This window comes from Lonchura striata, chromosome 6 (assembly GCF_050655825.1).
Source record: "Lonchura striata isolate lonStrDom1 chromosome 6, ASM5065582v1, whole genome shotgun sequence".
In the NCBI taxonomy this organism is placed as follows: domain Eukaryota; kingdom Metazoa; phylum Chordata; class Aves; order Passeriformes; family Estrildidae; genus Lonchura; species Lonchura striata.
The window spans coordinates 36,870,644-36,898,528 of NC_140708.1; the positions used below are offsets into that span (position 1 = coordinate 36,870,644).

A 27,885-nucleotide genomic window follows, 5' to 3' on the forward strand; every position below is an offset into this window, starting at 1 on the left:
GACATTTCCCTAATCTGAAGAAATCAGAACTTTTTTTCCGCTATATGTTGGTTCAAAGGATCAAATGAAATTTTAGAACAAAATCAGTTTCAATCTATGCAATTTTCTTCACTAGGCATGAAATCCACTGATTTTTTCCACAGTGTTTGCACAAAAAATTTATCAGTTGACCCTGATTTTTTGACACTTCCTTGCAATCTGTCAGTGAATTTTGACTGGAATTTTGACTTGTACTTAAATGTGCCCCAAAAGAATAGATTTATACTGGGGCTGGAGCTGTTGACTTCAACTGCAAGGTTCTTCAGAGATCCCCCCCAGTCATACTTAAACAAAGCCACCAGGTCTGATCTTATTTTATTTAAAGTCTGATGAAACTTTAGGACACTCATGGTTCCCCAAGGAGGCCTGCCACATTAGTTGGCAAGGGTGTCTTGCTATTTTGCTGGAAGAAACCCATTTAAGTTTCAAGATTCCACTACCATCCCAATACCTCCTCATGAAAGCAAGATACTGAGATGCATCAGCCAGAATTGAAAGGTATCTTTGGACAGGACCTCCCTTTTTTTTGGTACAATGAGATGATTGTGAAACCTATGATAGCATAAATAGTTCCTTACAGGCAATGGAAAATGTTACTCTTGAGATATTGTCTTTTTGCAAAACCCAGGAAGTTACAAAATATTAAACAACAAATCAAACATGTATTTGTTTCAGATTAGAGGACTGTGGTGGTTTTATTGTTCTGCTGTAGAAAAAGAGACCTCTAGAGCCACTCCCCTTCAGAAAATAGAGACTATATATTGTCAGGTCCTCTTTACCAACACCACCTGGTGAGATGGGTACCACTATGATTTTGACATGGCTTCTCTTGTTGGGTCCAGCAGTTCTGGAGGCCAAAACAGGTAAAACCCTTAGACTTGTTCCAGGGAACATAAAAAAATTATAAAGACTTCTTGGAGTCCTCTCTGTTGATTCCAAGAGTAGAAATTAGATTCAGGCTGGTATTGGTTTGAACAAAAGAATAAAGGGGGGATTGGATGAAAGAGCAGAGTTTTGTTATACTAAAATTATGAAGTAATTATCAAAGAGGATGATAAGAATTATTTGAGCCATTTTGTGGAGTTCATTTTGGTGCCACGTGGTCCTACTCATCTAAGTGCCTTGTATCACTGCAAGAACTGTCTGTGAGTATGTAATGAATGAGATATTCTTCCGTTACAGAAATCTGATCTAAAAATTATGGAAATATTTATTTTTTTACTTATTTTCCATGTGTATTTTATTCCAGAGTATATATGTGCACACATATGCTATATATTTAATATTTCTTGTATTATTTGGTTTTGATATCATGTACAATTTAACAAAATATAACATGAAGTTAGGTTTTCACACTGTAGCACTGTGGTTAAATGATGGACATCTAAAAATTATGAGAGATGAAATACTTTAAGTTCAGCTTTTTTTATGATCATAGAATTTTTCCTTCCATAATCACTTTCTATCCCCTGAGTGGTTTAGGTGACTTTGAGTTAATAGTTCTGTGTATACCTTAGAATAATTGCGATGACTTTTCTAAAGAGTTATTTAAGCTTCATGATGATAATTTCTATTGTCACTGTTCGCCTCATCAATTCTCTCCATCTGTCTCCTGCTTTTCTGGTGATAACTCATCTCACTCTGGCTGCTCTGGTTCTTCTCTCTGTTCTCTGCCTCTGTGTCCCAGAGCAGAGTATTTGCTGTATTTGTATAATCATAGGCTTTTGTCTTTTTGGTACCTTTGAAGTGTGAGGCAGGATTCAGCCTATCCAATTTCATCCCCAGCTGATGGTTTTGCTCTCACAGTGATGACAGGCCTTGAATGAAAGCAAATAAAACTGGCTTAGGTTGGCTTTAATTTCCTAATCCCACTCTGACTTTTTGCCAGGTTTGCTGTTTCACCTCTCAAAAACCCTGTGAGTAGGGTTCAAAAATATGTGTGTTCAAGTAGATATTTGAAGGAACAAGTCAGATATAAGTCAAGGGGCACTTTTATAGCTTTGCCCTTCGAAAGTCATACAAATCAGGGCAAATTTAGTTTGGTCACCATCTTGACTGTACTTCTAGATCAATAGCAAGGAATTAGGTGTTAACTTATGAAATTTGTTTTGCTTTGGATGACTTAGTGTTTAATAATAAGGTAAATATATACTTGGCAGCAAAGTAAAATATAACAAGTGCAGCTGCATGTTTTGATTTCCAGAGTGTAAATACTGCAAATTTGAAGTTACAACATTTATTTGCTTGCTTACACTTGATAGTAAAGCCTTTAATAAACTTCTTCACCAAAAATGGATCTCTAAATTCAGGATTTTCATGCTGGTCACACCACAATGTCTAAACAAGACATATAAAACTGAAAAGCAGATGGCCTTTACCCGAATGAATGCAGTAATCAGCTGTATATAGGATAGGTTATTTCTTTATTTCAAATGGTAATAGAATTTTACTGGTATACAAGAAATAAAGCCTATTGAAATCTTTATAATCCTATTAAAATCTTTATAATCCTGTTGAGACCATCATCCATTCTGTAGGATTCTTCCACTAAAGTTACTCTTATAAGAATAGGATTCTTCCACTAAAGTTACTCTTATAAGCTATAGGATTTGGTGATGTGTGGACTCTCAGTCCTTAAACTTGCCCCAAAAATTTCTTTTCTTCCTTAAATCGCTTGTGCTTAGCCTGCTGCCTAACTTTAGTGCAGGGATCTTGCATAAAACATATGTGGCTGATTTTGAGAACTGGAAGAGAGGAATAAAAAAAGATACAAATCACCTCTGTCCATACAGTACTGGGCTGGGCAACACCTTCTAGGGACAACAGGGGAAAAAGGCAGAACAGACACTCCTTCCAGCCCCTTCCAGCCTATTTGCCTGACTGTTTTGTGCCCATGCCCTCTCTCCCAAAGCTCCATATGTCTACTTGGTGAACGGAAGGCACCAGTGTGAAGGTCGTGTTGAGATCTACTACCGAGGACGGTCGGGGACAGTTTGTGATGACTTCTGGGACCTCACAAATGCCCAGGTTGTGTGCAGGCAGGTGGGATGTGGCAGGGCCATTGCAGCTCTAGGAAGTGCCTACTTTGGGCAAGGCTCGGGTGACATCGTGCTGGACAACGTGAGGTGTGGAGGAAACGAGGTGTCCTTGCTGCGCTGCAATCACACCGGGTGGAGGATCCACAACTGTGCCCACTATGAAGATGCTTCTGTTGTCTGTTCAGGTACTCCCACGTTTTTCCCCCCAAATCTTGTTTTTCAACTCCACTGACCCTGCAGAACCAGCATGGACTCATGTTTTTTCTCATTAATGTAAAAACTGCGCTTGCTCACCCATGCAAAGCAATTAAAAAACCCAAAGATCAGATATACATTGCAGATAAGCAGGACAATTGTTCTATCTAATCACTTGGCAGGGGCAATAAGGAAACAATTTAAAATCAGAGGCAAAGCTATATCTGATAGGCAAAGTTTATCAGGGAGGAATGGGGTAAGGTGGATTCTTAATGGATTTGTTATGGGCAATAATAATTTCACAATCACAGCTCAGATTGTCATAGCTCACTGTTCGCTTTGCATTGTTTCCATTTTTCAAGTCTTCCTTTGTTTAGGTCCATTAATGCCTTTTTTCTTTGCAAATATGCATCCATTTGGACTACTCTTTCACTTTGCTGTGTTCATTTTACTTTCCCATTATTTTTTAGGAGAATGTGGGTTATTTGTATCTTATTTCCACATGTATTAACAACTGTTCATCATGAACTGAGACATAGCTGATGACAACGGACTGTTCAGGTGTTTTGGATCTATATTGCAATTTTCCATGTTTCCTTAGAGAGTAAGAACCTGGAGAGCTGAATCCATGCTGGAAGGATGTGCTTCACCAGTGATTTTCACTTAGAAGAAAATAATAAAAATTACTACCAGACCTGTATTAATTTATGTGTGACGTGTTCAGACCCTTTTTAAATGGCACTTATTTCTTGTTTGCATTCATAGCTCCAGTGCCTTCTATGGGGCTCAAGGATGATTCAGCCTGGTCCACTCCTGCCCTTGCACCGAGCACCACCCCAAGATCACAGCCCAGACTGTTCCTGGGGATGTCCTGATCCTCTGCAGAAAGTCATTCACAATGGGGACAGGTCCAAGCCCTGCTGCTGCCAGCAGCCCCACAGCTCCCCTGTTCATGCTAGGAGCCTGTAGAGTCTCAGGCTGTGTCTGGGCTGTGGAGTCCTGGGGCTGGAAGCAGATGCCACTCCAGAACCTTACCCTGCTTACCATCTGGAAATACCACTTCCACGAAAAAAAGTAAATTGGCTGTTATCCACCTCCACTCTCTCCACTGACCCCAGATAAGAAGGACTATGCCATCAGAATAATTGCTCTTGATTTCACTTCATCCTTGAGGATCTGGGCTTGTAGCTTCCACACAGACATATCCATTGCACAGTGCTTATGTGTGGGGTGTTTTTCTTCTTTTTTTTTCACAGAAGAGTCTGATCCAACACCACCAGAGACAACATTTGAAATGACAGCCTCATCACTGGAGGTGACCTCCACAGAAGGGATAGAACCCACAGAACCAATGACATCTCTAGGGGAGACATCAATGTCAGCATCAAGAGTCCTCACAGAGGAGATGACATCCCCTGGAGAGATGGCCACAACTGAATTAACAACCAGCACAGGGGAGGTGACACTCCCATTACAGACATCCACCGTGGGTGCCCCCAGAGCAGAGACGTCCTTCCTAGTGGAGGAGGAGAGCAAAAGAGGTAACCCTGTCCACTGTCACTCACTGTTCTCTTTAGTGCCCCTGGACTTCCTTCCCAGACCTGATTGCACTGCAGGGAGACTCCCAAAATGACAGGACAGAGTTCCATGCCCTCTTCCCCCATTAATTGTCCAGCTCTGCTTTTCATGTCCCTTCCATTGCACTAATGACCTCCTTAGCAGGAACAGCCAGCCCAATATACTTGATCAGCATGCCAGCGATGTCCACCTCAGCAGAGATGAGCTCCTCACCAGAGAGGATCACCTCACCAGAGATGACCACATCCACAAGGATGATAACCTCAGCATTGATGAGCACCTCAGAGGAAACAGCTATGAGAACAGAGGAGACCACACCAGGTAATCCTGTCATCTCTCACTCACTGGTCTCCTTGATGCTCCTGATCTCTTTACAGAGTGATCCTAACCCCTGGCACATGTCCCAGTGGTGGATTTTGGTGCCATCCCTTGGAAGCAGCCATGCTGACCTCTCTTGGTAGATGTGGGGCAAAGCAGCAACCTTGGTGCTTTCTGTTGCCTCGTGAGCTGAGCTTGTGCCAAGCAAAAGCCCTGCTTGCCCAAAGAGAGCAGCAAACTCTCCTGGCCTGCAGGAATAGGGTTTCAGAGAGGTGGCAAAGAGCAGGACTGAGGGGTCACAGAGCTGGGAGGCAGGGGAAGAACTCAGGGCACTTTGGGTTGGTGTCTCCATGGGAAATGACTGGGCAGAGCCTCACCCTCCCTAGTGACATTAATGATCCAGCCTTGCTTATAATACCAAATACTGTGGCCACTGTGATAATTACAGTGGAATCCCTAGCAGGGATGTCCATGACAGGGCAGAAGATCAAGGACACCACCCTCATAGCAGAGATGACCACCTCAGCAGAGACAACCACCTCAGCAGAGACAACCGCTACAGCAACATCTGCAAGAGGGGAAGAGAGCTCACCAGGTAACCCTGTCCACTCTCACTCACTGTTCAGTGTGTGAGAGAGCAAAGTCAAGGCAGTCATTTCAGATGAGTGAAAGAGCTCTGCAGGATGATGTAGGAATCATAGGGCAGGGCTCCTAGAAAGTGGGCTACCCTCATCTGCATGATATGTGCTGATCTGTTTGGAAGCTCTGTCATTGACACCAAATTCTTCCTTTCATCCACAGCTACAGCACCCACCACATCCAGGCCAAGCTCCACAGGTAATTCCAGCCCCCCTGCCCCCCTGTAATTATGTGATTACATTGCAGCAGTGGCCCATGTGGTCAGAGCAGAGTGCAGAGCTGGTGTGAGCCTGTCCTTGTGCCGTGTGCCAGGGCCCAGCGTGCGGCTGTCGGGCGGCAGGAACGGCTGCGAGGGCCGCGTGGAGCTGTACGACGGCAGCTCGTGGGGGACGGTGTGTGACGACCAGTGGGACCTGCAGGATGCCCAGGTGGTGTGCCGCCAGCTGGGCTGCGGCCAGCCCGTGGCTGCACTGGACACTGCACACTTCGGCCTGGGGTCTGGCCGCATCTTCCTGGACGACGTGCAGTGCCGCGGGGATGAGCCCTCCCTCAGGATGTGCCGGCACAGAGGCTGGGGCGTGCACAACTGCGGGCACATGGAGGATGCCAGTGTCATCTGTGCAGGTGGGTGGCCAGCAGAGTCCATCCACTCTCCAGGAGCTCACACCGGATGCGGTCTGGTGTCCTCCCTGGGAAGCAGACATGCAGAGCCAGAGCAGAGGGGAGAGCCTGGGGTCTTCTGCTGCCTGGTGCTGAAATGTGTCATGCAAAATCCCCAGTTTTGCACAGAGAGGTCAGAACAGGCTCTCCAGTCTCGCAGGTGTAGGTGCTCCATGTGGTTGCAAAGAGTAGATTGGTGGAATCATGGCATGGGCTGTACCAAGGACATGTCAGCAGTTGCAAGACTTCCATGCCCTTTCCTCCCTTTATTCCTTGAGCCTAGCACTTCCATGTCTTTGTCCGTGTCCATGTCCCTGTCCATGTCCATCCACTGCCACAAGTTTGCTGCCTTTAGTACTCTTTCATTCAATCCCTCTTTTTCCTTGCAGGTGCCAATCCAACCCCTCCTGCTCAATGGCCGTACACAACAGGTAATTCTTTCCCACCCAGAATATTTCCACTTTTATAGTGAACCCCACCCTGGCACAAGAGGAAAAGAGAGAGGGCCTGCTGAGCTAAGCCTGCTCACTGCAGTGCTGCTGGTCCATTCTGCCCATTGAAATGGGTCTTGTCATTTGAGTGTTTCTGCCAGGGAGGATCGGATCTCAGCAGAAAGGCAGCTGCAGTGGTGCTGAGTCCAAGCCCTTATCTGCCAGACACTCCATGGCTCCTGGCTGTGGGGCAGCAAGTACCAAGAGGATGGGGACAATCCATTCCCTCAAGCCCATGTGCTTGCCAGCCCAGCCCAAGGCACAGGTGTCTGTCCTGATGCCAGGTCACATCTGTTGCTGTTCAGCCATCAAGCAGAGGTGGCCAGTCCCTTGTGGATACCCTGCCAGGGCCTGTGGCCTCAAACATCTGCAAGGTGTATGAGTGGTATGGGGCGATGTTGCATGATCATAGTGTACAAAAATGGCTTTTTGACAAATGCCCCCATGCCCCCAGCAGCTCCCAGGACACCCAGGCTGTTCTCATGCGATTCCCCAGCAGACCCTTGCTCATTATGCACCAGACTCCCATGCACCTGGGATCTTTGTTCTCTCACTCCCCTTCCTTGGTCTCTTTAGGTTTGCACCACCTCAAATCAAAGTCACTGTGGCCAAACCTCCAAAACATTTGGGAAGGTTGTGGGGACTGTGGATGCTGGGGTGTTGGAAACCTGATGTTGTGCTGTGTGCCGTGTGCCAGGGCCCAGCGTGCGGCTGTCGGGCGGCAGGAACGGCTGCGAGGGCCGCGTGGAGCTGTACGACGGCAGCTCGTGGGGGACGGTGTGTGACGACCAGTGGGACCTGCAGGATGCCCAGGTGGTGTGCCGCCAGCTGGGCTGTGGCCAGCCCATAGAAGCCCCACAGAATGCTCGCTTTGGCCTGGGCTCCGGCCGCATCTTCCTGGACGACGTGCAGTGCCGCGGGGACGAGCCCTCCCTCAGGATGTGCCGGCACAACGGCTGGGGCATGCACAACTGCAGGCACAGTGAGGATGCCAGTGTCATCTGTGCAGGTGGGTGGCCTTTTGTGTATCACCCTAAGTGTGTTCTGGGTTCTCTGGGTACAGCCCAGCTGAGCTCCCCATGTAGGGTCAAGGCAGAGGTGAAGCTGGGGTCTTCTGCCACCAGGGGCTGAACCCTGTGCAATGCAAAACCCATTTTCACACAGAGAGGGCACACTGGGTATTCCACATTTCCTGCTTTAGAGGCTAAATGAGGGGGCAGAGAGCAGGAGGGTGGAATTGTTCTTTGCGGAGGATGGGGCAGGACTGGGGACAGGTCCAGCTAGATTAGGAATGGAGGGAAAGGCAGGACCCAAGTTCTCTTCCCCTTTAGTCCTACAGCCTGAATTTTCATGACCGTATTCACGACCATATCCACATCCATGTCATACACTGCCACAAGCCTCACTATGCTTTTGTTCACTCCCTCTTCTTCTTTGCAGCTGCCAATCCAACCGCTCCTTCTCAGTGGCTACTCACAACAGGTAGGTCTTGCTCACCCAACTTCTGCCCAGTTTTAAAGTGAGGGCCAGCCTGACAAAATATGAGAAGAAGAGAGGCCAACAGCGCTGATCATGCTCAGTTCAAGGCTACCTGATCTCCTTGGCCTATGACAGCTCCAGCGTGCTTGAAGGGTTCCCAAAGGGGTTGGTTTGCTCCCAAGGGTTGAAAAGGGTTTTTATGGAAATGCCTTAGTGAATCCATGACTTCTTCAACCAGGCAGATCCAACAGGAAACCAAGAGGTCCCTGGACACGGCTAAACTGCTGTCTTTATGCCTAGAGTCTATCCCTGGTTACAAACCCCCCTAACCCCTTTTGAGTCTACACTAATCCAGTTCAGAATCATTGTGGCAAAATCTGCCAAGTTCAGAAGTTCAGGGTTACAGATGCAGAGCTGGTGTGAGCCTGTCCTTGTGCCGTGTGCCAGGGCCCAGCGTGCGGCTGTCGGGCGGCAGGAACGGCTGCGAGGGCCGCGTGGAGCTGTACGACGGCAGCTCGTGGGGGACGGTGTGTGACGACCAGTGGGACCTGCAGGATGCCCAGGTGGTGTGCCGCCAGCTGGGCTGTGGCCAGCCCATAGAAGCCCCACGGAATGCTCGCTTTGGCCTGGGCTCCGGCCGCATCTTCCTGGACGACGTGCAGTGCCGCGGGGACGAGCCTTCCCTCAGGATGTGCCAGCACAGAGGCTGGGGCATGCACAACTGCGGGCACATGGAGGATGCCAGTGTCATCTGTGCAGGTGGGTGGCCTCCAGGAAATACTGGCACTTTTGCATGTCATTCTAAGAGTGTTTTGGGTCGGGACAGGGCTGAAGTGAGTCTGGGGTCTTCTGATGCCTGGGACTCAAGCCCATGGCATCCAAAATCCTCATTCTTGAAGAGACAGGGGGCAGAAGGCTCTCCACAATTCCTGCTGTTGCCATCCACTGCTGAGGCAAAGCAGTGGATTGAGGGATTGTACTTTGGGGAGGATGGGACAGGACTGGGAAGAAGCCAGGGTGCTGCCAGGATGGGGGAGAGGAAGGAAAGAGCTCCACCCTCTCTCCTGGCATCAGGCCTCCAGATCTGCTTTGCATGGCCATTGCCATTGAACTCATCACCTCCCTGACAGAGACATCCACCCCTCTGGAAATGAACACCTCAGCAGCAGCCCCTGCCACATCCCAGGCGCCCAGCACAGCACTGCTGACCCCCACCACCACAACGCCTACCTCAGCAAAGAGCAGCACATCAGGTAACCCTGTCCATTCTCACTCACTGCTCTGCCCACTGCTGCTGATCTCCCTCGGCAGAGCTCATTGCACTGCAGGCAGCCTCCCAGCCCTGGGCCTCCCCAGTTAGGCCACCAGAACCTAAAGTGAGGATGCAAACAGAGCATGGGGAAGAGCTGGCAAATGGGGATGCTGTGCTTTGAGAGCAGGAACTCTGCAGTCATTGCTGGTTTACTGAAACTCTGCAGAGGGACTGCCTCCAACTGCAACCAGGAGAATCATGCCCAGATATCTATCTGCCTTCATTCCTTTCATTCCTACATGGGTAGTACGAGAGCTATTTCCTAGATACGCTCTGGCACTGGGGATGTGGCTAGAGGAAAGAAAGATGTTGTGTTAAATATTATGATATATTTTGAGGGAGTCCCATGTGAAACAGCAAAGTCATTATGGACATTTAGGAGGAGTGAAAGAGCTGTACAAGATGTTTTCTAGGACAGGGCTCCTAGAAAACGGGCTATCCTCATCTGCGTGAACTTATGATGGCTCTGTTTGGAACTTTTGTCATTGACAACAAATTCCTCTTTGCATCTGTAGCTCCTGAGCCTAGCAGATCCACACCATATCACAAAAGCAATTCCAGCCCCCCAGCCTGATTCCAGGCCGTGCAGCAACCCTGCAATCTCCCTGTCCCAGTGGTCCATGTGGTCAGAGCAGAGTGCAGAGCTGGTGTGAGCCTGTCCTTGTGCCGTGTGCCAGGGCCCAGCGTGCGGCTGTCGGGCGGCAGGAACGGCTGCGAGGGCCGCGTGGAGCTGTACGACGGCAGCTCGTGGGGGACGGTGTGTGACGACCAGTGGGACCTGCAGGATGCCCAGGTGGTGTGCCGCCAGCTGGGCTGTGGCCAGCCCATAGAAGCCCCACAGAATGCTCGCTTTGGCCTGGGCTCCGGCCGCATCTTCCTGGACGACGTGCAGTGCCGCGGGGACGAGCCTTCCCTCAGGATGTGCCAGCACAGAGGCTGGGGCATGCACAACTGCAGGCACAGTGAGGATGCCAGTGTCATCTGTGCAGGTGGGTGGTCAGCAGAGTCCATCTGAAGGGTTTTGTCCTCCTTCACTGAAGGCCAGCCTGCTGACATCTCTTGTCAGAGCTGGGGCTGCATCTCAATGCAGCAGAAAGTAGATTGAGAGATTGGAGCGTGGGAAAGTAGAAGGACTGGGAGCACATCAGGCTCGTATTTAGATGGGGGAAAGGCTGGACAGCACTTCAAGCTCTCTTCCCCTTTCCATCCTGCATCCTGGATTTGCATGTCCACGTCCTCATCGGCATTCATGTCCATGTCCATGTACATCCATTGGTACAATCCTGCTGCATTCACTGACCATTTGTTCACTCCCTCTTCTTTCTTGCAGCCACCCATCCAACCGCTCCTCCTGAATGGCCACGCACTACAGGTAAGTCCAGCTCACCGAGATTATGCCTGCTTTTAAAACCAGCCCCATGGTGGCACAATAAGAGAAGAAATGAGTTCAACAGGTCTGATACTGGTCGGTGTAAAGCTGCAGTTCCCTTATTCCCTAGACATCTCCAGACTGCATGAATGCCCCCTCAGTGAATGGGCCATGTGCAAGGCTAACAAAAGGCTTTTCTGCACATGAGGCAGGCTCTTAAGCACCCCTGTTGCCAGGCAGATCCAGCAGCTCACTGGAGAGGGCACATGAAACATCTCCATACCCCGGGTCTTACTTCAGCCACTGACCTCTCCGAGACTTCTGAGTCTGCAGCACCGCAGATAATGATCACTGCAACCAGACCTTCTAAATAGTAGGGGAGGTGTTGGGTCTGTGGATTCTGACTTGGAGTGACCCCTGTCCCTCCCTTGTGCCGTGTGCCAGGGCCCAGCGTGCGGCTGTCGGGCGGCAGGAACGGCTGCGAGGGCCGCGTGGAGCTGTACGACGGCAGCTCGTGGGGGACGGTGTGTGACGACCAGTGGGACCTGCAGGATGCCCAGGTGGTGTGCCGCCAGCTGGGCTGTGGCCAGCCCATAGAAGCCCCACAGAATGCTCGCTTTGGCCTGGGCTCCGGCCGCATCTTCCTGGACGACGTGCAGTGCCGCGGGGACGAGCCCTCCCTCAGGATGTGCCAGCACAGAGGCTGGGGCATGCACAACTGCATGCACAGTGAGGATGCCAGTGTCATCTGTGCAGGTGGGTGGTCAGCAGAGTCCATCTGATAGGTTTTGGCTTCCTGCACTGGAGGCCGACACGCTGATGTCGCTTGTCAGAGCTGGTACTGAGTGATGCGGTGGCAAAAGCAGATTGAGAGATAGTAGAGTGGGAAAGAAGGAGCAGGACTGGGAGCACATCAGGCTGGTGTCCAGATGGGGGAAAGGCTGAAAAAAACTCCAAGCTATCTTCCTCTTTCCTTCCTACAGCCTGGATTTTTGTGTCCATGTCCATGTCCATGTCCATGTCCATGTCCATGTCCATGTCCATGTCCAAGTCAATCCATTAATACAATCCTGCTGCATTCACTGACCATTTTTCACTCTCTGTTCTTTCCTGCAGCCACCCAGCCAACTCCTCCTCCTCAACAGCCACTCAGTACAGGTAAGTCCAACTTTCCCAGCTTAGGCTTGCTTTTTAAACCAGCCCCAACGTGGCACAATAAGAGAAGAAATGAATTCAATGGGTCTGATCCTGGTCACTGTAAGGCTGCAGGTCCCCTATTCCCCTGGGTCCCCTATTCGCCTGATATCTCTAGGCTGCATGAATGTCCCCCTCAGTGAATGGGCCACATGCAAGGCTAGAAAAGGGCTTTTCTCCTCATGAGCCAAGCTCTTGAGCACCTCTGTACCCAGGCAGATCCAGCAGCTCCATGGACAGGGCACATGTGACACCTCCATACCCAGGGTCTTTCGTCAGCCAATGCCCTCTCCTAGTCTCGGGGGTCTGCACCACCACAGATCATGGTCACTGGGACCAGACCTTCTAAATAGTAGGGGAGGTGTTGGGGACTGTGGATTCTGAATTGGGGTGACCCCTGTCCCTCCCTTGTGCCGTGTGCCAGGGCCCAGCGTGCGGCTGTCGGGCGGCAGGAACGGCTGCGAGGGCCGCGTGGAGCTGTACGACGGCAGCTCGTGGGGGACGGTGTGTGACGACCAGTGGGACCTGCAGGATGCCCAGGTGGTGTGCCGCCAGCTGGGCTGTGGCCAGCCCATAGAAGCCCCACAGAATGCTCGCTTTGGCCTGGGCTCCGGCCGCATCTTCCTGGACGACGTGCAGTGCCGCGGGGACGAGCCCTCCCTCAGGATGTGCCGGCACAACGGCTGGGGCATGCACAACTGTGGGCACAGTGAGGATGCCAGTGTCATCTGTGCAGGTGGGTGGTCAGCAGAGTCCATCTGAAGGGTTTTGGCTTCCTGCACTGAAGGCAGGCATGCTGACATCTCTTGTCAGAGCTGGGGCTGAGTGATGACGTGGGAAAAAGAAGTCTGAGAGATTGTAGAGTGGGAAAGATGGAGCAGGACTGATGGGGGAAAGTCTGGATACAACTCCAAGCTCGCTTCCCCTTTCCATCCTGCAGCCTGGATTCTCATATCCTTTTCCTTATTCATGTCCATGTCCATGTCCATGTCCATGTCCGTGTCCATGTCCATGTCCATGCCCAAGTCAATCCATTGATACAATCCAGCAGTATTGACTGACCATTTGTTCACTCCCTCTTCTTTCTTGCAGCCACCCAGCCAACTCCTCCTCCTCAACAGCCATTGACAACAGGTAAGTCCAACTTGTCCAGCTTAGGCCTGCTTTTAAAATCAGACACAAGGTCGCATGATAAGTGAATTCAATGGGTCTGATCCTGGTCACTGTAAGGCTGCAGGTCCCCTATTCCCCTGACAGCTCCAGGCTGCATGAGTGTCCCCCTCAGTGAATGGGCCACATGCAAGACTAGAAAAGGGCTTTTCTGCACAAGTCAGGCTCTTGAGCACCTCTGTACCCAGGCAGATCCAGCAGCTCCCTGGACAGGGCACATGTGACACCTCCATACCCAGACTCTTTCCTCAGACACTGTCCTCTCCTGGTCTCGGGGGTCTGCACCACCACAGATCATGGTCACTGGGATCAGACCTTCTAAATAGTAGGGGAGGTGTTGGGGACTGTGGATTCTGACTTGGAGTGACCCCTGTCCCTGCCTTGTGCCGTGTGCCAGGGCCCAGCGTGCGGCTGTCGGGCGGCAGGAACGGCTGCGAGGGCCGCGTGGAGCTGTACGATGGCAGCTCGTGGGGGACGGTGTGTGACGACCAGTGGGACCTGCAGGATGCCCAGGTGGTGTGCCGCCAGCTGGGCTGTGGCCAGCCCATAGAAGCCCCACAGAATGCTCGCTTTGGCCTGGGCTCCGGCCGCATCTTCCTGGACGACGTGCAGTGCCGCGGGGACGAGCCTTCCCTCAGGATGTGCCAGCACAGAGGCTGGGGCATGCACAACTGCATGCACAGTGAGGATGCCAGTGTCATCTGTGCAGGTGGGTGGTCAGCAGAGTCCATCTGATAGGTTTTGGCTTCCTGCACTGGAGGCCGACACGCTGATGTCGCTTGTCAGAGCTGGTACTGAGTGATGCGGTGGCAAAAGCAGATTGAGAGATAGTAGAGTGGGAAAGAAGGAGCAGGACTGGGAGCACATCAGGCTGGTGTCCAGATGGGGGAAAGGCTGAAAAAAACTCCAAGCTATCTTCCTCTTTCCTTCCTACAGCCTGGATTTTTGTGTCCATGTCCATGTCCATGTCCATGTCCAAGTCAATCCATTAATACAATCCTGCTGCATTCACTGACCATTTTTCACTCTCTGTTCTTTCCTGCAGCCACCCAGCCAACTCCTCCTCCTCAACAGCCACTCAGTACAGGTAAGTCCAACTTTCCCAGCTTAGGCTTGCTTTTTAAACCAGCCCCAATGTGGCAACATAAGAGAAGAAATGAATTCAATGGGTCTGATCCTGGTCAGTGTAAGGCTGCAGGTCCCCTATTCCCCTGGGTCCCCTATTCGCCTGATATCTCTAGGCTGCATGAATGTCCCCCTCAGTGAATGGGCCACATGCAAGGCTAGAAACGGGCTTTTCTCCGCATGAGCCAAGCTCTTGAGCACCTCTGTACCCAGGCAGATCCAGCAGCTCCATGGACAGGGCACATGTGACACCTCCATACCCAGGGTCTTTCGTCAGCCAATGCCCTCTCCTAGTCTCGGGGGTCTGCACCACCACAGATCATGGTCACTGGGACCAGACCTTCTAAATAGTAGGGGAGGTGTTGGGGACTGTGGATTCTGAATTGGGGTGACCCCTGTCCCTCCCTTGTGCCATGTGCCAGGGCCCCGCGTGCGGCTGTCGGGCGGCAGGAACGGCTGCGAGGGCCGCGTGGAGCTGTACGACGGCAGCTCGTGGGGGACGGTGTGTGACGACCAGTGGGACCTGCAGGATGCCCAGGTGGTGTGCCGCCAGCTGGGCTGTGGCCAGCCCATAGAAGCCCCACAGAATGCTCGCTTTGGCCTGGGCTCCGGCCGCATCTTCCTGGACGACGTGCAGTGCCGCGGGGACGAGCCCTCCCTCAGGATGTGCCGGCACAACGGCTGGGGCATGCACAACTGTGGGCACAGTGAGGATGCCAGTGTCATCTGTGCAGGTGGGTGGTCAGCAGAGTCCATCTGAAGGGTTTTGGCTTCCTGCACTGAAGGCAGGCATGCTGACATCTCTTGTCAGAGCTGGGGCTGAGTGATGACGTGGGAAAAAGAAGTCTGAGAGATTGTAGAGTGGGAAAGATGGAGCAGGACTGATGGGGGAAAGTCTGGATACAACTCCAAGCTCGCTTCCCCTTTCCATCCTGCAGCCTGGATTCTCATAACCTTTTCCTTATTCATGTCCATGTCCATGTCCATGTCCATGTCCATGTCCATGTCCATGTCCATGCCCAAGTCAATCCATTGATACAATCCAGCTGCGGTCACTGACCATTTGTTCACTCCCTCTTCTTTCTTGCAGCCACCCAGCCAACTCCTCCTCCTCAACAGCCAGTGACAACAGGTAAGTCCAACTTGTCCAGCTTAGGCCTGCTTTTAAAATCAGACCCAAGGTCGCATAAAAAGTCGTTTCAATGGGTCTGATCCTTGTCGGTGTAAAGCTGCAGTTCCCCTATTCCCCTGACAGCTCCAGGCTGCATGAGTGTTCCTCTCAGTGAATGGGCCACATGCAAACATAGAAAAGGGCTTTTCTGCACAAGTCAGGCTCTTGAGCACCTCTGTATGCAGGCAGATCCAGCAGCTCCATGGACAGGGCACATGTGACACCTCCATACCCAGACTCTTTCCTCAGCCATTGTCCTCTCCTAGTCTCGGGGGTCTGCACCACCACAGATCATGGTCACTGGGATCAGACCTTCTAAATAGTAGGGGAGGTGTTTGGGACTGTGGATTCTGAATTGGGGTGACCCCAGTCCCTGCCTTGTGCCGTGTGCCAGGGCCCAGCGTGCGGCTGTCGGGCGGCAGGAACGGCTGCGAGGGCCGCGTGGAGCTGTACGACGGCAGCTCGTGGGGGACGGTGTGTGACGACCAGTGGGACCTGCAGGATGCCCAGGTGGTGTGCCGCCAGCTGGGCTGTGGCCAGCCCATAGAAGCCCCACAGAATGCTCGCTTTGGCCTGGGCTCCGGCCGCATCTTCCTGGACGACGTGCAGTGCCGCGGGGACGAGCCCTCCCTCAGGATGTGCCAGCACAGAGGCTGGGGCATGCACAACTGCATGCACAGTGAGGATGCCAGTGTCATCTGTGCAGGTGGGTGGCCAGTAAAGTCCATCTGATAGGTTTTGGCTTCCTGCACTGAAGGCCGACACGCTGATGTCGCTTGTCAGAGCTGGGACTGAGTGACGCGGTGGCAAAAGCAGATTGAGAGATTGTAGAGTGGGAACGGTGGAGCAGGACTGGGAGCACATCAGGCTGGTGTCCAGATGGGGGAAAGGCTGAAAAAAACTCCAAGCTATCTTCCTCTTTCCTTCCTACAGCCTGGATTTTTGTGTCCACGTCCATGTCCACGTCCATGTCCATATCAATTCATTGATACAATCCAGCTGCATTCACTGACCATTTGTTCATTCCCTGTTCTTTCTTTCAGCCACGCAGCCAAGCCCTCCTCCTCAACAGCCACTCAGTACAGGTAAGTCCAGCTGTCCAGCTTAGGCCTGCTTTTTAAACCAGGCCCAAGGTAGCCTGATAAGTGAGTTCAATGGGTCTCATCCTGGTTCCCCTATTTTCTTGACATCTCCTGTCTGCATGAGTGCCCCCCTCAGTGAATGGGCCACATGCAAGACTAGAAAAGGGCTTTTCTGCACCAGCCAGGCTCTTGAGCACCTCTGTACCCAGGCAGATCCTGCAGGATCCAGCAGCTCCATGGAGAGGGCACATGTGACACCTCCATAGCTGGGGTCTATCCTCAGCCAATGCCATCTCTGAGTCCTCTGGGCCTGCGCCATCACAGATCATGGTCACTGAGACCAGACCTCCTAAACATTTGGGGAAGTGTTGGGTCTGTGGATTCTGACTTGGAGTGACCGCTGTCCCTGCCTTGTGCCGTGTGCCAGGGCCCAGCGTGCGGCTGTCGGGCGGCAGGAACGGCTGCGAGGGCCGCGTGGAGCTGTACGACGGCAGCTCGTGGGGGACGGTGTGTGACGACCAGTGGGACCTGCAGGATGCCCAGGTGGTGTGCCGCCAGCTGGGCTGTGGCCAGCCCATAGAAGCCCCACAGAATGCTCGCTTTGGCCTGGGCTCCGGCCGCATCTTCCTGGACGACGTGCAGTGCCGCGGGGACGAGCCTTCCCTCAGGATGTGCCGGCACAACGGCTGGGGCATGCACAACTGCAGGCACAGTGAGGATGCCAGTGTCATCTGTGCAGGTGGGTGGTCAGCAGAGTCCATCTGAAGGGTTTTGGCTTCCTGCACTGAAGGCAGGCATGCTGACATCTCTTGGCAGAGCTGGGGCTGCATCTCAATGCAGCAGAAAGTAGATTGAGAGATTGTAGAGTGGGAAACGTGGAGCACATTAGGCTGGTGCCTGGATGGGGAACTACTGGAAAGAACTTAATGTTCTCTTCCTTTTCCCTTTCTACAGACTAGATTTTCATGTCTATGTCCTCATCTGCATTCATGTCCATGTCCATGTCCATGTCTATGTCCATGTCTATGTCCATGTCCATATCAATCCATTGATACAATCCAGCTGCAGTCACTGACCATTTGTTCACTCCCTCTTCTGTCTTGCAGCCACCCAGCCATCCGCTCCTCCTCAACAGCCACTCAGTACAGGTAAGTCCAACTTGTCCAGCTTAGGTCTGCTTTTAAAAACAGACCCAAGTTCACATAAAAAATGATTTCAACGGGTCTGATCCTTGTCGGTGTAAGGCTGCAGGTCCCCTATTCCCCTGACAGCTCCTGTCTGCTTGAGTGTTCCTCTCAGTGAATGGGCCACATGCAAGGCTAGAAAAGGGCTTTTCTGCACAAGTCAGGCTCTTGAGCACCTCTGTACCCAGGCAGATCCAGCAGCTCCATGGACAGGGCACATGTGACACCTCCATACCCAGACTCTTTCCTCAGACACTGTCCTCTCCTAGTCTCGGGGGTCTGCACCACCACAGATCATGGTCACTGGGATCAGACCTTCTAAATAGTAAGGGGAGGTGTTGGGGACTGTGGATTCTGAATTGGGGTGACCCCTGTCCCTCCCTTGTGCCGTGTGCCAGGGCCCAGCGTGCGGCTGTCGGGCGGCAGGAACGGCTGCGAGGGCCGCGTGGAGCTGTACGACGGCAGCTCGTGGGGGACGGTGTGTGACGACCAGTGGGACCTGCAGGATGCCCAGGTGGTGTGCCGCCAGCTGGGCTGTGGCCAGCCCATAGAAGCCCCACGGAATGCTCGCTTTGGCCTGGGCTCCGGCCGCATCTTCCTGGATGACGTGCAGTGCCGCGGGGACGAGCCCTCCCTCAGGATGTGCCAGCACAGAGGCTGGGGCATGCACAACTGCATGCACAGTGAGGATGCCAGTGTCATCTGTGCAGGTGGGTGGCCAGCAGAGTCCATCTGATGGATTTTGGCTTCTTCCACTGAAGGCCAGCATGCTGACATCACTTGTCAGAGCTGGGACTGAGTGACAAGGTGGAAAAGGCAGATTGAGAGATTGTAGAGTGGGAACGGTGGAGCAGGACTGGGAGCACATCAGGCTGGTGTCCAGATGGGGGAAAGGCTGAAAAAAACTCCAAGCTATCTTCCTCTTTCCTTCCTACAGCCTGGATTTTTGTGTCCACGTCCATGTCCACGTCCATGTCCATGTCCAAGTCAATCCATTAATACAATCCTGCTGCTTTCACTGACCATTTTTCACTCTCTATTCTTTCCTGCAGCCACCCAGCCAACTCCTCCTCCTCAACAGCCACTCAGTACAGGTAAGTCCAACATTCCCAGCTTAGGCTTGCTTTTTAAACCAGCCCCAATGTGGCACAATAAGAGAAGAAATGAATCCAATGGGTCTGATCCTGGTCAGTGTAAGGCTGCAGGTCCCCTATTCCCCTGGGTCCCCTATTCGCCTGATATCTCTAGGCTGCATGAATGTCCCCCTCAGTGAATGGGCCACATGCAAGACTAGAAAAGGGCTTTTCTGCGCATGAGCCAAGCTCTTGAGCACCTCTGTACCCAGGCAGATCCAGCAGCTCCATGGACAGGGCACATGTGACACCTCCATACCCAGACTCTTTCCTCAGCCATTGTCCTCTCCTAGTCTCGGGGGTCTGCACCACCACAGATCATGGTCACTGGGATCAGACCTTCTAAATAGTAGGGGAGGTGTTGGGTCTGTGGATTCTGACTTGGAGTGACCCCTGTCCCTCCCTTGTGCCGTGTGCCAGGGCCCAGCGTGCGGCTGTCGGGCGGCAGGAACGGCTGCGAGGGCCGCGTGGAGCTGTACGATGGCAGCTCGTGGGGGACGGTGTGTGACGACCAGTGGGACCTGCAGGATGCCCAGGTGGTGTGCCGCCAGCTGGGCTGTGGCCAGCCCATAGAAGCCCCACAGAATGCTCGCTTTGGCCTGGGCTCCGGCCGCATCTTCCTGGACGACGTGCAGTGCCGCGGTGATGAGCCTTCCCTCAGGATGTGCCAGCACAGAGGCTGGGGCATGCACAACTGCATGCACAGTGAGGATGCCAGTGTCATCTGTGCAGGTGGGTGGCTAGCAGAGTCCATCTGATAGGTTTTGGCTTCCTGCACTGAAAGCCGACACGCTGATGTCGCTTGTCAGAGCTGGGACTGAGTGACGCGGTGGCAAAAGCAGATTGAGAGATTGTAGAGTGGGAACGGTGGAGCAGGACTGGGAGCACATCAGGCTGGTGTCCAGATGGGGGAAAGGCTGAAAAAAACTCCAAGCTATCTTCCTCTTTCCTTCCTACAGCCTGGATTTTTGTGTCCACGTCCATGTCCACGTCCATGTCCACATCAATTCATTGATACAATCCAGCTGCATTCACTGACCATTTGTTCATTCCCTGTTCTTTCTTGCAGTCACCCAGCCAAGCCCTCCTCCTCAACAGCCACTCAGTACAGGTAAGTCCAGCTGTCCAGCTTAGGCCTGCTTTTTAAACCAGACCCAAGGTAGCCTAATAAGTGAGTTCAATGGGTCTCATCCTGGTTCCCCTATTTTCTTGACATCTCCTGTCTGCATGAGTGCCCCCCTCAGTGAATGGGCCACATGCAAGGCTAGAAAAGGGCTTTTCTGCATCAGCCAGGATCTTGAGCACCTCTGTACCCAGGCAGATCCTGCAGGATCCAGCAGCTCCATGGACAGGGCACATGTGACACCTCCATAGCTGGGGTCTATCCTCAGCCAATGCCATCTCTGAGTCCTCTGGGCCTGCACCATCACAGATCATGGTCACTGAGACCAGACCTCCTAAACATTTGGGGAAGTGTTGGGTCTGTGGATTCTGACTTGGAGTGACCCCAGTCCCTGCCTTGTGCCGTGTGCCAGGGCCCAGCGTGCGGCTGTCGGGCGGCAGGAACGGCTGCGAGGGCCGCGTGGAGCTGTACGACGGCAGCTCGTGGGGGACGGTGTGTGACGACCAGTGGGACCTGCAGGATGCCCAGGTGGTGTGCCGCCAGCTGGGCTGTGGCCAGCCCATAGAAGCCCCACAGAATGCTCGCTTTGGCCTGGGCTCCGGCCGCATCTTCCTGGACGACGTGCAGTGCCGCGGGGACGAGCCCTCCCTCAGGATGTGCCAGCACAGAGGCTGGGGCATGCACAACTGCAGGCACAGTGAGGATGCCAGTGTCATCTGTGCAGGTGGGTGGTCAGCAGAGTCCATCTGAAGGGTTTTGGCTTCCTCCATTGAAGGCAGGCATGCTGACATCTCTTGTCAGAGCTGGGGCTGAGTGATGACGTGGGAAAAAGAAGACTAAGGGATTGTAGAGTGGGAAAGATGGAGCAGGACTGATGGGGGAAAGTCTGGATACAACTCCAAGCTCGCTTCCCCTTTCCATCCTGCAGCCTGGATTCTCATAACCTTTTCCTTATTCATGTCCATGTCCATGTCCATGTCCATGTCCATGTCCATGCCCAAGTCAATCCATTGATACAATCCAGCTGCAGTCACTGACCATTTATTCACTCCCTCTTCTTTCTTGCAGCCACCCAGCCAACTCCTCCTCCTCAACAGCCACTCAGTACAGGTAAGTCCAACTTGTGCAGCTTAGGCCTGCTTTTAAAAACAGACCCAAGGTCGCATAAAAAGTGATTTCAATGGGTCTGATCCTTGTTGGTGTAAGGCTGCAGGTCTCCTAGTCCCCTGACAGCTCCTGTCTGCATGAGTGTTCCTCTCAGTGAATGGGCCACATGCAAGGATAGAAAAGGGCTTTTCTGCACAAGTCAGGCTCTTGAGCACCTCTGTACCCAGGCAGATCCAGCAGGATCCAGCAGCTCCCTGGACAGGGCACATGTGACACCTCCATACCCAGACTCTTTCCTCAGCCATTGTCCTCTCCTAGTCTCGGGGGTCTGCACCACCACAGATCATGGTCACTGGGATCAGACCTTCTAAATAGTAGGGGAGGTGTTGGGGACTGTGGATTCTGACTTGGAGTGACCCCTGTCCCTGCCTTGTGCCGTGTGCCAGGGCCCCGCGTGCGGCTGTCGGGCGGCAGGAACGGCTGCGAGGGCCGCGTGGAGCTGTACGACGGCAGCTCGTGGGGGACGGTGTGTGACGACCAGTGGGACCTGCAGGATGCCCAGGTGGTGTGCCGCCAGCTGGGCTGTGGCCAGCCCATAGAAGCCCCACAGAATGCTCACTTTGGCCTGGGCTCCGGCCGCATCTTCCTGGACGACGTGCAGTGCCGCGGGGACGAGCCTTCCCTCAGGATGTGCCAGCACAGAGGCTGGGGCATGCACAACTGCAGGCACAGTGAGGATGCCAGTGTCATCTGTGCAGGTGGGTGGCCTCCAGGAAATACTGGCACTTTTGTATATCGATCTAAGAGGGTTTTATGTCAGGCCAGGGCTGAAGTGAGGCTGGGGTCTTCTGATGCCTGGGACTCAAGCCCATGGCATCCAAAATCCTCATTCCTGCACAGACAGGGGGCAGAAGGCTCTCCAGAACTCCTGCTGTTGCCATCCACTGATGGGGCAAAGCAGTGGATTGAGGGATTGTACTTTGGGGAGGATTGGGCAGGACTGGGAAGAAGTCAGGGTGGTGCCAGGATGGGGGAGAGGAAGGAAAGAGCTCCACCCTCTCTCCTGGCATCAGGCCTCCAGATCTGCTTTGCATGGCCATTGCCATTGAACTCATCACCTCCCTGACAGAGACATCCACCCCTCTGGAAATGAACTCCTCAGCAGCAGCCCCTGCCACGTCCCAGGAGCCCAGCACAGCACTGCTGACCCCCACCACCACAACGCCTACCTCAGCAAAGAGCAGCACATCAGGTAACCCTGTCCACTCTCACTCACTGCTCTGCCCACTGCTGCTGATCTCCCTCGGCAGAGCTCATTGCACTGCAGGCAGCCTCCCAGCCCTGGGCCTCCCCAGTTAGGCCACCAGAACCTAAAGTGAGGATGCAAACAGAGCATGGGGAAGAGCTGGCAAATGGGGATGCTGTGCTTTGAGAGCAGGAACTCTGCAGTCATTGCTGGTTTACTGAAGCTCTTTGCAGAGGGACTGCCTCCAACTGCAACAGGAGCATCATGCCCAGATATCTATCTGCCTTGATTCCTTCAATTCCTGCTTTTGGCATACCAGAGCTGTGTTCTAGACATACTCTGGGATTTGGCACAGGATCAGAATAAATTTGAATATTATCATTTGTTGTGGAGGCAACTGGGTGTCCTATGGAGCTGATGGCCCTTTGTGCCTTTTCTCCTGTTTCTACTCCCCTGCCTCCCTGTGGTCCCCATTTTATCACTCTGTGCCTCAAGGTGAGGCCATGTCCAGGCCCTGTTCCCTTCTCATGAACTGCACTTCTCACATGTCTCTTCCTCCTTCACACCTACAGCTCCAGTGGCCTCCTCAACACTTCCACCAGGTAATGCCGTGGCTCTTCTACCTTGGTAATTTGTGGTCTGTCTGTCTCCCTGTTGCATATTTCTGTAAATCTGTCTTTTGTGTCTATGACAATATCGTTGCAAGTGTGAGTGATCTTTTTCAAGCAGAATATAAAATGGATTTTCATCTTTAAATGTTACATCTTGTAGCATTCATATTCTGAGGTTGTGCTCACCTTCCTACAAAGACACTTTTAGGATTATCTGTGACAAAAATTATTCATGCTGGTAGGAACACCAAAGCTTTTTGCAGCTATGTTTGTACTTAGGACTTTTTTGCAGCAGCCTGAGGTGCTTATTTCACTCTGAGACCAGAAAACTGCAATTTTCTAGAAAATTTGCAACTTATTTACCCTCCAAAGACCTTAGTGGAATAAAGAGAAGCAGCAGAGTAACTGCTGAGAGACTGTTGAGGAAGGTGCTTCCATTTCAACTGTCATGACACCTCCCAGAATTGACCTCAACTCTGAAAATGGGCAGAAAGCATCCAGGTATTACCAGCCCATCCTGAAGAGGGTAGCCTGACACCATGGATGGAAACCTACCACTGAAGGAATTCCAAATCCAGCATGAAAGCAAACCTAAAGCAAAAAACAAATATTAGTTTTGATTCAGCTCCTATAGTCTACCACCTACAGTCAGCAGGGGGACCTGCTTTTCCACAGCTATGGATGAGGCATATACAGCTCAAGTATACTTTTGTAAGTAAATTCTTCCCCATTTGTTTTTGCAGCACCTTATTTTTGTGGTGGCTCAGTCTCAGATTCCTCTGGGGTGCTGCAGAGTCCCAACTATCCTGGAAATTATCCAAATGATGCTGACTGTGTGTGGGAAATACAAGTAGAGAACAATTTCCGTGTAACGCTCACATTTAGAGATATTGTGTAAGTAAAACATTGATTCCCTGGACAAATATCAAAGTCAAAACTTACCTGAGAAGTTTGAAATCTTACCTGAAACAACCAACCTTCCCAATTTTAAAGATACTTCCAATAGCATCCACAGTTGGAAGGCCAGATCAAAATCTGGATGGATGTTGCATTTTTTACGTACCATTTTCTGCTAAAGCTTCGTAAAAACCAAATTAAATTTGTGATGAGAAAACCTTAAATGCTGAAAGGCTTTATCACATCTTAGGCAATGAAATCAGAATTTCTGAAGTTTTCTTCTGAAATGGATTTGACAAGGTGCTGATGTTTTTCTACCAGGATGCAAAGCGGGACGTGCCAGCATGACTACATTGAAGTCTATGACGGACCTCTCCATTCTTCCCCTCTTCTTGGGAGATTCTGTTCTGGTTCCTTTCCCACATATGTGTCCTCTTCAAACATGATGACTGTTCGCTTCCACAGTGATTCCAGAAACTCCTTCAGAGGTTTTCAGGCTCACTACTCCTCCATCCCAGCAGGTCACAACACCAGTAAGTTCCTGGCCAGTTTTTCTCAACAGACAAGCCTATTTATTGCTTTTGTTTGAAGAATAAACATATGTGTAAATTTAAATATTGTTTTGGAAACTGAATGACGTGCATGAAATACAGGGGCTTGCGGTGGGAACTGCCTGACTTCTAAATTCAGAAATAAACAGCCTCTAATCATTACTAAATTCCTCTTCTACCAGCCATTCAGTGCTTGCCAGACTACATGCACGTAGTGGTCAGCAGAGACTTCCTCCAGTCTCAGGGCTACTCAGCACAGAGGGTCACCCTGAATGACAATCGCTGCAGACCGACAGTCACCTCACGGGAGGTTGTGTTCAACATTCCCTACAACAGCTGTGGGACAACTCAAGAGGTACACTCCCTGTTTTGGGCACTCAGTTGCATATTTAAGCCTGGCTAGACTTAGAACTTAGATGGAACGTGACAAAAGCGCAATTCCTGATTTTAAATTGCATCATTAAACAGGAGAACAACGACACAATCAACTACTCCAACACCATTAGGGTCACATCTTCCGGGTACATAATCAAGAGGAAAAAGAACATCAATTTGCACGTCAGCTGCAAAATGCTGAGGAAGAGCTGGCAGCAGGTGATGTACGCTGCTGAGGACACCGTGGATGTGAACGAGTACCAGTTTGGAAGATACGACATGAACATCACCTTCTACGATTCTCCAGCGTTCGTGCAGCAAGTGCGCAGCTCTCCCTACTACATCGACCTCAACCAAAACCTCTACCTCCAAGCCTGTCTTCACAGCTCGGACCCAAACCTGAAGGTGGCTGTGGACACGTGTGTGGCATCGCCTGACCCTCGTGATTTTAACACCCTGGCCTATTATTTAGTCAGAAATGGGTAAGAGCGTTCTCCAAAGCTAGAAGCACACCTGTCATCCACATTTGTTTTAAATAATACAGTGAATCTGGATGGGGTTAGAACTCGTTATCAACAGACTGTGAAAAGTGGTCTTTGATTTTGTATTTTTACAATATGAGCCTGGGAATAAGAAATTGTATTTAGACTTTACTATCAGTTCATTTCACTTGCTCTATCTTGTCCTGTGAACAAAATACAAAAAAATGGCAGTGGGAATTGTCATCCTAGGAGTTAAATATTTTAGTAAAACCAGGTCAAGCATTAGATTAATTTTTATGCCTTGTATAACACTGATATTACTAACAACCTATTTGTTAGAGTCTGTTCCCTCTTCATCACTTAAAGTATCCTTCTCTTGGAAAAAGAAGAATTGCCAACACTCTAGCTGCTTCATAGTACTTTAAAAAGTCTGTATTTTTAAAGTGCATGCTATGCTATGAAAGTTTTATCCCACTGCTTTCCTAGTACCTGACTATGATATAAATCAGTTTAAATCTGAATTTCGCAGGAATTCATAATAATAAATCAAATAACCTGAATTTTAATTTTGCAGGAATATGCATGTGCGCATCCATGAAGACTAATTCCCTTTTTATTTGCTCCTTTCTAGGTGTCCTAGAGATTCTTCCTACTCCACGTTCTACTCCCCTTCCAGCCACTTTGCTCGGTTCAAGTTTAACGCCTTCGAGTTCATGAGCCGGCACCCGTCCGTGTACCTGAAGTGCCGGATGCTGGTCTGCAGGCTCAGGGACTTCTCCTCCCGCTGCTACCGGGGCTGCAGCTCCAGGGCCAAGAGAGACACCAGCCCTGCTGAGGAACAAGTGGATGTGGTGGTTGGACCCCTTCAGCTCCGAGGAGGGGATGCTCCCAGCGGGACCACCGGGAAAGACGAATAAATTTCTCTCACGTTTGCTCGAGGATGACCAACAGGCTCCAAGAAAAGCCCCAGCTCTGTCGCCTGTCACTGAAATCTGCTTTTGCCGACTTTGCCATAAAAAGGAAGAGATCCACACCTTGCAAGCTTCTGCTTTCACACACAGTTTTAAAAAGTGTAACTTCCCACGCTGTCCCAAGAGAGAGTTCCCTGTAATCCTTTTTATAACTCCTTGAGTTGTGCTAATTAGCTCCAATGTGACTGTGAATTTGATGGCACCTGGGGAAATGGTTTATTGTTGGATTTATCTGTGCTAATTAAATGATAGGGCTCAATAACCTTAAAGGTCTTTTCTATCCTAAAGGATCCCATTGATTCCATGGCAGCCAGCTGGGAGCAAACTCCCATCTTTCTTGAGAAATATTTCATTCCCTCAGTTGTTTTCTGCTTATGAAATTTACTTAGTTGAGTTGTCATCTCTGCTAATATGAAGCCTGTCCAAATAGTTGAGAGCAATGAATCTGTGAGTTTGCTTATTTCTGACTTTGATCTGGGAGCCATCCCTTTGACACTTTAATTCTGTGCCCTGACCTTCAATATGCTGAGATCAAACCCCAGGAACTTTCACTTATAGGGCTGAGCTCTTCTAGCAACCAGAATTGTGGCTATACAATATTCTAATCACTCTGAGTATTGCTTTTAGTGCTATATTTCTCTTTGAAACAATGATGGGTCTGTGCTTATTTATAAAATGCAGATATTTCTAAGTTAAATTAATCTGTTTTGTGAGCAGTGTAATTTATAATCAAAGGAAGGAAGGTTTACAAAGCAATAAATCTATTTTGTCTCTAAAATTAATGTTTCTCTGCTTAAAATACTAATGTTTTACCGAGTTGAAGAGTGCTGTCTGTTTGATTAAAAATTCCAAGTGATGGTCTGAGCCCCTGCTTATGAAACACTACACAGGGAACTTCTAGATATCTTAATATAAAATTTATCTTAAAATAAAAATTTAAATATCTTCCCCCTGCTGCTGATAATTCCCTCACACCAGTGCTTGGTGCTGTCTCCCTCCTGGCAGTTCTCGATGGTTTTCCTGCAAGGCTGGCACTGAAGGAGCTGCTTTCACATGGGATAATGTCAGAGCAAAGGCCAGCATCACTCACTGGATGAATGCAGGGCAAACCTTACACATTATGAGCCACCAAAATGCTTCACTGATGGCAGCCTCACATGTGCCATTTGTGGGAAGCTGTGATATCTTTATCTTCAATAAATTCTGCTACAATGCCTTAGAACAGCTTTGTAATCCTAACACCTCTTAAAGGATTAAGAAATAATTTCAATTTTCATGCCACAGCTTGTTCAGCACAATTATTCTATCATTTTCCTCCTCTTTAATTCTCCACTCACAGCACTCG

At 50.8% G+C, this 27,885-nt stretch overlaps 1 protein-coding gene across 1 annotated transcript; it reads left to right on the forward strand.

The window, feature by feature from the left end:
• Positions 1–742: 742 nt before the first annotated feature.
• On the forward strand, positions 743–27,318 carry LOC110468452 (scavenger receptor cysteine-rich domain-containing protein DMBT1). Its single transcript, XM_085583754.1, has 40 exons — positions 743–902; positions 2,951–3,262; positions 4,529–4,813; positions 4,992–5,171; positions 5,617–5,763; positions 5,970–6,005; positions 6,120–6,431; positions 6,857–6,898; positions 7,656–7,967; positions 8,399–8,440; positions 8,885–9,196; positions 9,568–9,690; positions 10,427–10,738; positions 11,080–11,121; positions 11,563–11,874; positions 12,235–12,276; positions 12,737–13,048; positions 13,405–13,446; positions 13,880–14,191; positions 14,528–14,569; positions 15,030–15,341; positions 15,698–15,739; positions 16,173–16,484; positions 16,822–16,863; positions 17,288–17,599; positions 17,967–18,008; positions 18,443–18,754; positions 19,097–19,138; positions 19,598–19,909; positions 20,247–20,288; positions 20,713–21,024; positions 21,369–21,410; positions 21,854–22,165; positions 22,537–22,659; positions 23,226–23,255; positions 24,008–24,158; positions 24,483–24,694; positions 24,895–25,067; positions 25,181–25,569; positions 26,201–27,318. The coding sequence occupies exons 1-40, from the start codon at positions 836–838 to the stop codon at positions 26,484–26,486; spliced, it is 7,386 nt and encodes a 2,461-aa protein (XP_085439880.1). The 5' UTR covers positions 743–835; the 3' UTR covers positions 26,487–27,318.
• Positions 27,319–27,885: the final 567 nt, after the last annotated feature.